The sequence below is a fragment of the Molothrus ater genome, chromosome Z (assembly GCF_012460135.2).
Source record: "Molothrus ater isolate BHLD 08-10-18 breed brown headed cowbird chromosome Z, BPBGC_Mater_1.1, whole genome shotgun sequence".
In the NCBI taxonomy this organism is placed as follows: domain Eukaryota; kingdom Metazoa; phylum Chordata; class Aves; order Passeriformes; family Icteridae; genus Molothrus; species Molothrus ater.
The window spans coordinates 69572017-69582841 of NC_050511.2; the positions used below are offsets into that span (position 1 = coordinate 69572017).

The 10825-nt window shown below is 60.1% G+C and overlaps 1 protein-coding gene across 1 annotated transcript; it reads left to right on the forward strand.

Annotated features, from left to right (window-relative positions):
• The first annotated feature begins 4594 nt into the window (after positions 1-4594).
• Positions 4595-9530, forward strand: TRMT10B (tRNA methyltransferase 10B). Its single transcript, XM_036402943.2, has 7 exons — positions 4595-4789; positions 4891-5169; positions 5600-5752; positions 6249-6327; positions 6607-6674; positions 6856-6979; positions 8908-9530. The coding sequence occupies exons 1-7, from the start codon at positions 4601-4603 to the stop codon at positions 9099-9101; spliced, it is 1086 nt and encodes a 361-aa protein (XP_036258836.1). The 5' UTR covers positions 4595-4600; the 3' UTR covers positions 9102-9530.
• The last annotated feature ends 1295 nt before the right edge of the window (positions 9531-10825 follow it).

Genomic DNA, 10825 nt, shown 5'->3' on the forward strand with positions numbered 1-10825 from the left:
AAAATACACAAAAACAAACCACTGCCAGAGTGAGAGCAGTCCCTGTCCCCTGTGTGTCAGGGGGTGGCACAGCCCCATCCCATGGGGGCTCAGCCCTCCTGCAGTGCCAGCTGTGGCTCTGCTGGAGCAGGGATCCTGCACAAGGGGGGAGTTTTCCTCTGCAGCTCCAGGGCTGCTGGAGATGGGCCTGGGCTCCCTCTGGCAATGCAGGGCAGCAGAAGCTGCTCCTCTGGCAATGCACTGGGCAAAGGCTGCTGGGCTGTCCCAAAGCTCAGATTGGATCCAGGTAGGAATGCTTGGCTCCTCCCCTGGGCGGAGCATCTCCCCATGGGATGATGGGATTGGATCAGCCCTGCAGGGACACTCAGTGGCCATGGACAGGAGATAATTAATAATGAATGGCCCATGAACAGCAGAGATCTCCTGGAGGGAGGATTGGCTGTGGGAGAGATAAAGAAAACTGCCCCATGAACAGCAGAGAACTGCCCCAGCTCTGACAGATGGGAATAGAGCACACGCATCTCTTACAATATAGGGCAGGGTGTGGATGGGGGCTGTGCCCCAGGAATGAGCCCTCCATGGGGACAGCCCCTCCAGCCCCAGCACCCTTTGTTCTCCTAAAGACAATTAGCACCAGTTTTTTTCCGAAACTACCCAGGGAAGGTCAGGATTCCTCCTCCCCACAAAAGCCACAGCTTTAGTGGACGGTGAATATTTCTCCTTAAGTTTCTATAAACATAACTGACATAATATTTTCATAAACACATTAAATATCAATGTGTTTTTTAAACAGAGTGTCCTAAGAGTGTGGGAGCTGCTACTAAAACCTGATTGGGAAGGAGGAGTGTGGAGAGGCCTCCCTGGTCTGCTCCCGTGCTGGAGGGTGCAGGACAGGTGCCCTGAGGATGGACCTGTCACAGCCCCAGGCCTCGAGCCCCAGGGCAGGACCAGCCCCTCCTCTGGTGTTGGATAATGCCTTTTTCTGACCCAGAGATGGGGCAGCTGAGAGGTGTTTTCAAAACTCTTATTCCATTTTCAGTCTCATTTGAAGGGTGAGACAATACAGATGTTGTAATTCACTCCATCACAATCAGAAGCCAACTATTTCCTAATTACAATACATTATAAGAGTTTCTTGGCCTGTCAGCTTTGGCCACACCATGCTGTAGATGCCTTAAAGCCAATTATCTAAAACTACCCCTCGTGGGTGTCACTACAGTGCATCTTTCACAGTTCTGTTTCTCCACAGTATCCAGCCTTATTTGCAAGGCCGCCCTTTGTAGCTTGTTTCTAGCTCCAGTTCTCTCTCAGCAATGTCTGTCCATTCATTCCATGGCATTTCTAAGCCAGCATTTCTTGTCTCAAAGTTTGCATATACGTGCACACTGTGTGAGCCTTCTGTCAGGCTTTGAGAACACTACAAATCCATTTCCCACACTCTGGGGTCTGTTACATGCTGGGAGTGCCGCTGTGACCTCTGTCTGATCCCCAAAATGCTCCTTCTGTCCCCTACAGACAAACTCAGTGTCCTTCAAAATATTCTTTGTCCCCTGCATGTTCCCCCAGGTCTTACCCCAGAATTTTCTCTACCTGTCTACTGCTGACCACTTTTGCCTCAAAATTGCCAGCTCAGTCTTGGGTCTGCCTCATTCCTGGGGCCTTGACCCTGGTCACCACAGAGACCTGCCCCAGTCACAGGGAGAGGGGCCACCGGAGCACGGTGTGGGGCCAGGAGGAGCCCCAGAGTGTGCGGGGGTGGTGGGGCCTGCTTGGAGCCCCAGCTGTTCATGGACAAACAGGGCAAGAGCACAGAGTGGGACATTAAAGCTCGGGGCTTTCTCAGCAGAGCCCTCTGGGGAGTGTGAAATGTGCTCCTGAGGCTGCCTCAGGCTAACACGGGTGCTCTGCTAGGAAACTATGAAAAATGTGTATTTTCTGATTGGCTTTTTGCAAGTATTACAGTGAATATTATCTGTGTTCTGTCAGAAAGTTATGCTGTATGAATTCTCTTAAGTGATGTGTTAAATATAGTTTTTAGTTATAACAAAATGTTAAAATAGAAACTTTGCTATGTAGGATACTTTTTCTAAAGTAAGGACTGGCACTGAGATGGCAGCCACAGGACACCTGAATCTTTCAGAGAAAGAGAATTTATTGCTCCATTATCAGAACAAACGAACTTCTTCCTGCCTCACAATGGGGTCAGCATTCAGAGGAAGCAGCTGACACTGCCCAGACAGAATCCTGTGTTTGAATGGAATTGATGCATCATGGATGAGGTGTATGAATGTGCAACAGGCTGGTGTTTTAAGGGTTAATCCTCTGTTAATGTGGGTCCTTTTTGGGCTTATTTTGCCCAGAAAAGGTGCCTGGACTGTCCATAACTCTTTGTTTCTATTGTCTCATATTGTCCTAATCCTAATTGTCCAAATTATTATTACTCTAATTGTATTACTATTTCTATAACCATTTTATTATTATTAAACTATTAAAACTTTAAAAGCAAGTGATTGGCATTTTCAAAGAAACAAAAGATGAGTCAGTGTTGCAGCTAACCTCGTGAGCGGGACACAGCCCCCTGCCTCATGGAACCCCCATCCTGCAGAGACACCACAGCACCTCCAGCCCCATGCCATGAGCTGGAAGGAGTTTGCAGTGAGTGCAGCCTCCTCAGTGCCAGCCAGGTGTGCCGGAAGGGGTTTCCAGCCAGTCAGATGTGTTGTATTTGCAGGGAATGCCCGACAAAGGCAGGAATGATGACTCTGACTCCATGTTCTCAGAAGGCTAATTTATTACTTTATTATACTATATTAAATTAAACAATACTATGCTATACTAAAGAATACAGAAGGGATACTTACAGGAGGCTAAAAAGATAATAATGAAAACTCGTGACTCTCGCCAGAGTCCTGACACAGCTTGGCCCTGATTGGCCAAAGAGTGAGAACAACTCACAGCAGAATCCAATGGAACAATCACCTGTGGGTAAACAATCTCCAAACACATTCCACATGAGCACAACACAGGAGAAGCAAATGAGATAATATTGTTTTCCTTTTCTCTGAGGCTTCCCAGCTTCCCAGGAGAAAAACCCTGGGCAAAGGGATTTTTTTCAGAGAATGTGAATGCCAGTCATGTGTGTGCTGGGCTGTCGGCGATGGGGAGAGGCAGGGACACTGATGATGATCAGAATCCCATTTTACTGTGGGACACAAACGTTTCAGCCCCCATAGCTGCTGGTAAAGCCCAGGTAAGGGAGCACAAAGGGCCTTGCATGGCACCCACAGGTGTTTGATTGATTCAGCCGTGCAGGGAGGTGAGCAGGCCCCAGGCACACCCACATGCGGGGTCCAGGTGTGTCTGTCCCCAGGGCCCGGGGTCACCCTGGTCTCAGGGCAGTGCAGAGATCAGGGATTGGGGAGGGAGCAGCTCAGGGGCACAGGGACAGACACAGGGACAGACACAGGGACAGGGCAAGGAGCCACTGGGGTCTGACAGCTTTTGGGGGAGCTGCTTCTGTCCCCAGCCCAGGGGATGCCCCCAGGGTCTCCACATACCAACACTTACATGCTGTCTTAGGGAGACCAGCAGGGTGTACTGCAGTGAGTGGGTTACAATCACAGACTCAAACTTATGCGTACAACAACATCCTGGCTTGCAGAGTTCGATGGGATTTTCTTCTTCCAGTAAACCTGCTTGATTGAATCTTCTTGCAATCCAGGTCTAAATTTCAAACTTCTTTTGCTTTTGACAAGGTATCCTGTTATCAAATCTCTTATGTTAACCAGGTGCAGAGTGCCTCATCTGTCCTGTGTCCCCCAGCACCCAGCACTGGGCCTGCCTGGACACCCTGGTGTGCCCTGGGGCTGGGTTCCCTCTCTGCTCTCAGGGTGAGGGTGATGCTGATCATCTCTGGAGCCTGTGGATGCTGCTGGCACTGCTGACCCTGACAAGGGCTTTCCATCTCCTGCCCTGACTGCAGCCAGGACAGCTGGTCACAGCTGGGCCAGCTCTGGTTTATATCCCCTCCCTTTACGTTTCTCCATTTCAGATACTGAGCATGACACCACAGAGTGGGGATGCGGATTTCCAGATCTGTCTGGGGGCTGCTGCTCACGACCTGGCTAGCCAGCACTCACTTGGCTTCCTGCAGTTCCAGCCAGACGGTTGTGCTGGTTATGCAATTCGTCCACTTTTTCCAAATCAGAAGTCATTTTTTGTGATTCATTGCCTATCCAGATGCCAATAGTTATCCAAATTCCATCCGCTTATGTCTGTCTGCATAGGCACAGTATAATGGGACAGAAAAGGAAGAATAACGATAAAATAATTCAAATATACAGAGCAGGGGTGCACGATGGAGGAGCATCCTTAGGAAGCTGTCCCCAGCTGACCAGCCCGGTGGCGTCTGTTGTGTGAGCTGTTGACTCCGCACGGCGACAAACAAACAGGGAGCGGAGAGCGGCACCGGAGCCGACCCGCTGGGCGGGAGAACGGTGCACGGCGGCAGCGGGGACACGACCTGCCCGCCGGGGCGGTGCCGCCGCGCGGGGGGACGGACAGACCGCCCCGAGTCCGCCCCTTCCGTGCCGGCGGCGCGATGGAGGCCGGGGTGGCGAAGGGCACGGAGCCGGCGGCGGGCACGGAGCCGGCGGCGAGAGAGGCGGAGGCGGAGGCCGAGGCGGAGGCGGCGGTGGTGGCGGAGGCGCTGCGGCTGCTGCGGATCGAGCCCTCGGCCGCGGGCGATGCCAGCGCGGGGCGGGCGGGCGACGCGGCGGAACCGTGTTCGGTGCGTGCGGCGGGGCTCGGTGCGTGCGGCGGGGCCGGGCTGGCTGCTCGGTGTTCGGAGCGCCCCGGCCCCGCTGAGCTCGGTGCCCGCTCCCCCCGCAGAGGAACGCGCTGCGGAAGCGGCGGCGCTGGCAGCGGGTTCTCGCCGCCCGGCGCGGGAAGCGGCGGCAGGAGCGGCAGCGCCGCCGGGCACGGCGGGCAGCGGGGGACGGGCACGGCCCGGGAGCGGCGCTCGGCAGCGGCCCCGGCGGGCCCGGGCCGCCGTCCCTCCGCCGCGGGAGGGTCCCGGCCGCCCTGGCCACCGAGCGGCTGCTGCAGGCGCGGGCAGCGGGGCCGCGGCTCTGCGTGGACCTCGGCGTGGGCGGCGGCATGAGCGAGAAGGTGCGGGGGTCCCGGGCAGGCCGCTCGGCGGTTCAGGGCTCCGGGGGCTGCTCGGGGGGGGGCGGTCCCGGACAGGCTGCTCGGGGTTTGCTCGGGGGGTCCTGGACAGGCTGCTCGGGAGGTGCTCGGGGCTCCGGGGGCTGCTCGGGGTTTGCTGGGGGGTCCCGGACAGGCTGCTGGGGGGGGGGTCCCGGACAGGCTGCTTGGGAGGTGCTCGGGGCTCCGGGGGCTGCTCGGGAGGTGCTCGGGGCTCCGGGGGCTGCTCGGGGTTTGCTGGGGGGTCCCGGACACGCTGCCCTCCGCGTGTGCCCGTCCCCGCTGCGGGCAGCCGGAGCTCGGCGGAGCCGCCCCGGGCCTCCAGGCGCCGTGTGGCCGAGCTCGGCCCTGGGTCGCAGCCCGGCCCCGGGTCACCGTGCCGCCGTGTCCCCAGGAGAGCGGCCGCCTGGCCTCCCAGATCCGGCGGCTCTACGGGGCGAACCGCCGCGCCGCCCGGCCCTTCTGGCTGTGCCTGACCGGGTTCGCGGCCGGGACGCCCATCTACGAGCAGTGCTTCCGCATGAACGACGGCTTCGCGGGGTACCTGGTGAGGCTCTGGCCGCGGCATCGGGGACAGCCCAGCCCCGGGCTCTGCATCTTGTGTAGGACTAGTCAGTTGTTGCTGCTCTCCCTTTCTCAAAGCACCCCGAGAACTTCTGAGGAGGAGAGAATTTAATGGAGTTTTTAGGTGTGTTGATCAGTGCCTAGGACAGAGACATTGTCCATTTGGAAAAGAAAAACCCTGGGTCACTGGAGATGTGTAGGATGTACAGGGCCTTTAGCAGTTTGTGTCAGTGCTGGGATAGGGGGGTGTCTGTGTGATAGCAGTGGGGCTGATAGCAGTGTCTGTGTCTGGGAGGGGGCTTTGTTCTGGCAGAGGTACCTCAGGCTAACCTCGGAGATCTGTAGGAACTACAGGGCCTTTAGCAGTGTCAAAAGCATCAGTGTCAGTGCTGGGATGCCTCTGTGTCTGGGAAGGGGCTTTGATCTGGCAGAGGTACCTGAGGCTAATGGGCTGCTTCACTCTGTCTTGTGTTTTCGAGATGGATACAACTCCAGAGAGTTACCTGGACCTGTTTCCTTTGGAGGCCATTGTTTATCTCACTCCTGACTCTGAGAATGGCAAGTATTTCACTTTAGCAAAGGGAGAGCCAGGGCAAAAGGCTGACTTTTAGAAATTTCTGTTTGAGGCCATTCCATGCTTCAGGCAAGCTGTTCCTCACTGGGCTGTCTCACGTGGCATGAGCCATTCTGTGTGCTCAGATCTGGTGCTAAATCTGTGCTGGTGGGACCTGTGTGCCCCGGGCTGGAGCCCCTGGGGCGAGGAGGCTCTGCCCAGGGCTGTCCTTGGGCGTGTGTGCTGGGAGAGCTGTGCTCTGGGGTGACTGCTGCTCTTTGCAGTGCTGGAAGACATCGACCCGAGCAAGGTGTACGTGCTGGGAGGGCTGGTGGACGAGAGCATTCACAAGGTGCGTGCGTGGTGCCTGCCCCGTCAGCAGGCACATCCCACACCCAGCCCCTTGCCAGCAGCCAGCAGCCAGCTGGGAGAGGCTGCAGCAGCACAGGTGTGAGCCCCGGGGCAGGTGTGGCTGGGTGGCCTCTCGGGCCGCGTGCGAGGCCGTGTGTCCGTGTGTCCGTGTGTCCCTGCAGCAGCTGACCCTGCGGAGGGCGCGGGAGCAGCACCTGCAGACAGCCCGGCTGCCCATCCGTGAGTACATGGTGAGAGCCCCCAACGCCAGGAACTACCACTCCGAGACACTGGCCATCAACCAGGGTGAGGGGCTGCTGGGGCTGGGGGCTCACACAGGAGGGGCTGGGGGCTCACACAGGAGGCTCACACAGGGGCTGGGGGCTCACACAGGGGCTGGGGGCTCACAGAGGGGCTGGGGGCTCACATAGAGGGGCTGGGGGCTCACACAGGGGGCTGGGGGCTCACACAGGGGGCTGGGGGCTCACACAGAGGGGCTGGGGGCTCACACAGGGTCTGGGGGCTCACATGGGGCTGGGGGCTCACACAGAGGGGCTGGGGGCTCTCACAGAGGGGCTGGGGGCTCTCACAGAGGGGCTGGGGGCTCACACAGAGGGTCTGGGGGCTCACAGAGGGGCTGGGGGCTCCCACAGAGGGCCTGGGGGCTCACACAGGAGGCTCATACAGAGGGTCTGGGGGCTCACAGAGGGTCTGGGGGCTCACAGAGGGTCTGGGGGCTCACATGGGGCTGGGGGCTCACACACAGGGCCTGGGGGCTCACACAGAGGGGCTGGGGGCTCACAGAGGGGCTGGGGGCTCACACAGGGGCTGGGGGCTCTCACAGAGGGTCTGGGGGCTCACACAGGGGCTGGGGGCTCACACAGGGGCTGGGGGCTCACACAGAGGGGCTGGGGGCTCACAGAGGGGCTGGGGGCTCACACAGGGTCTGGGGGCTCACACAGGGGGGCTCACAGAGGGGCTGGGGGCTCACACAGGGGCTGGGGGCTCACACAGGGGGCTGGGGGCTCTCACAGAGGGTCTGGGGGCTCACACAGGGGCTGGGGGCTCTCACAGAGGGTCTGGGGGCTCACACAGGGGGGCTGAGGGCTCACACAGGGGCTGGGGGCTCACACAGGAGGCTCACACAGGAGGCTCACAGAGGGGCTGGGGGCTCACAGAGGGGCTGGGTGGGGGCTCACAGAGGGGCTGGGGGCTCACAGAGGGGCTAGGGGCTCACACAGGGGGCTGGGGGCTCACACAGGGGGGCTCACAGAGGGGCTGGGGGCTCACACAGGGGGGCTGGGGGCTCACACAGGAGGCTCACACAGGGGCTGGGGGCTCACACAGGGGCTGGGGGCTCACACAGGGGCTGGGGGCTCACATAGAGGGGCTGGGGGCTCACACAGGGGGCTGGGGGCTCACACAGGGGCTGGGGGCTCTCACAGAGGGGCTGGGGGCTCACACAGGGGGGCTCACAGAGGGGCTGGGGGCTCACACAGGGGCTGGGGGCTCACACAGGGGGGCTCACAGAGGGGCTGGGGGCTCACACAGGGCTGTCTGTGTGCCCTGCTCCCCGTGCACGAGGCAGGGACGCTCGGGTGCAGGGACACTGGGGTGCAGGGGCTGCTCTGGGGACAGGCCACAGAGGGATGGGCACTCCTGAGGCCACCTCAGCCTTCTTGGCCCCCTCAGCCAAGTCTGACAATGGCAGGCGGGGGTGTTGGTGTCCTGTGTCCCCGCGGGCTGGCACTGCTGGGCACAGCAGAGGATGTGCTCCTGCCCCTCTGCAAGGTGAATGAATGCCTCTCTGTTGGCGACCGCAGAGGGGCTCATGACCCAGGCCAGCTCCTCAAGGTTCTTACCCCTGATGTGAGGGCTGTGTTACCATGGACAGAGGGCAGAGGAAGTGGCGGGAGGCTCTGTGTGCCTCGCTGCCTGGCGGTGGCAGTGGCAGCGCAGCAGGCGTGGCTCACTGCAGGTGGCACATGTCAGCCAAGACAGTGACGGGGACACATTGCTCTAGTGGACACAGCCACTGCTTGGCCCAGAGCTCCCTAGAGTCCAGTCCAAAATGCCTGTCTGCCCCCGGTGAGCTGGCAGCTCACCATGTGTGAGGTGGGGCAGCTGCCCTGGGTCAGCTGCCATCACCTCCCTCGTGTTTGGTGGGTGTGTGGAGCGCTGGCACCACCGTCAGTCACAGCACGTGTGTGACCAGCACCTCTGTGCCCTGGCAGTCTTTGACGTCCTGTCCACCTTCTACGAGACGCGGAGCTGGCCAGCAGCTCTGAGGGCTGGCGTTTCCTCTGGGAAGGGCTACGTGCTCCCCGACACAGCGCATCAGGCGGAGACAGCCCGGAGCACCACTGCTGCCCAAGGAAATGCTTTATTGCATGGAGAGGAGCTGCACAGGCAGGAAGCACCAGCGTGACCGTGCACAGCAGACAGCTGTTCGCAGCAGGACCTCGTTGGAGCAACACCTTCTACCTCAGGACTGCGGTGCTGGACATCGCCGTGCCCCCGAGCAGGGAGGAAAGCCTGGGATCAAGTGAAAACTGACAGGAATTCAATTCTTTGCTTCTTCGTAGCTGTTCATTCATGACTCCTGCATCTACACTTGTTCTGAGGTGGGGAGGAGAGCTATGGGGTGTTTTCTTCGTTTCATTGAAACAGGGTAAGGTGCAGCTGGGGTTGCAAAGCTTTTGGGCAAGGCAGAGGCCCTGCATGGGACAGAGAAGGCAGGATGGGGAGCAGCTCCCAAGGGCACTGTGGCCCTGCAGCTTAAACCCACGGACACTTGGTGGGTTGTCAAAGCCTTTGGCAAGTTGTACGCATCTAATATAAAAGGTTTAGATCCCCATTGTGTCCCTACTGATGAGTGGTGCCTCGCCACAGCTGGCACACGCAGGGCCCTGAGCCCTGTGTCCCTGCTGGGAGGCACCTGGGCCTGGCTGTGCCCTGCAGGGTACACCTGCCAAGCCACAGCAGGAGTGTGTTTGGTGCAGCTGGGCCGATGTATTACCTCAGCCACTGCTGCCACAGGAGCCCTGAAGCCTCATGGCCAGTGGCAGCAGGACCTGCAGGTCATCTGAGGTAAGGTTGGTATTGTGTTTTCCTTCCTGTCTCACGGCAAACCCTTCCACAGCCCGGGGTGTGTGTCCGGCTGTGTGTGACAGGGGAGTGCAGGAGCAGGGGGTTTAACCCAGCTTTGAGGTTTAACCCAAACCAGGGTTAACCTGAGGCTGAGCCACCACGGGGGCTCCGAGTTTTTCTGTGCTGTGCCCGGGGGGCTCTTGCCCAGCTGGGTGTGGAGATGATCCCCATCAGTCAGTGTCCCCGAGCCAGGGGACAGCCCTGTCCCCACCTGTCCCCAAGGCAGGGGACAACCCTGTCCCCACCTATCCCCGAGGCAGGGGACAACCCTGTCCCCACCTGTGCCCGAGGCAGGGGACAACCCTGTCCCCACCTGTGCCCGAGGCAGGGACAGCCCTGTTGCCACCTATCCCCGAGGCAGGGACAACCCTGTCCCCACCTATCCCCGAGGCAGGGACAGCCCTGTCCCCACCTGTCCCAGAGCCAGGGGACAGCCCTGTCCCCACCTATCCCCGAGGCAGGGGACAGCCGTGTCCCCACCTGTCCCCGAGGCAGGGGACAACCCTGTCCCCACCTGTCCCAGAGCCAGGGGACAACCCTGTCCCCACCTGTGCCCGAGGCAGGGACAGCCCTGTTGCCACCTATCCCCGAGGCAGGGACAGCCCTGTCCCCACCTATCCCCGAGGCAGGGACAGCCCTGTCCCCACCTGTCCCCAAGGCAGGGGACAGCCGTGTCCCCACCTGTCCCAGAGCCAGGGGACAGCCCTGTCCCCACTTGTGCCCGAGCCAGGGGACAGCCGTGTCCCCACCTGTGCCCGAGCCAGGGGACAGCCCTGTCCCCCCCTGTCCCAGAGCCAGGGGACAACCCTGTCCCCACCTGTGCCCGAGGCAGGGCCAGCCCTGTCCCCACCTGTGCCCGAGGCAGGGACAGCCCTGTCCCCACCGTGCCTGGGCAGAGGTGCTGCCATCACTGGAGCCCACCCGTGCCCCTCAGCTGCCGCCACAGCTCCGTGGGCAGAGGCAGCCGCCCTCCATCATCCCCAGGCTGGGTCAGAGCAGGCG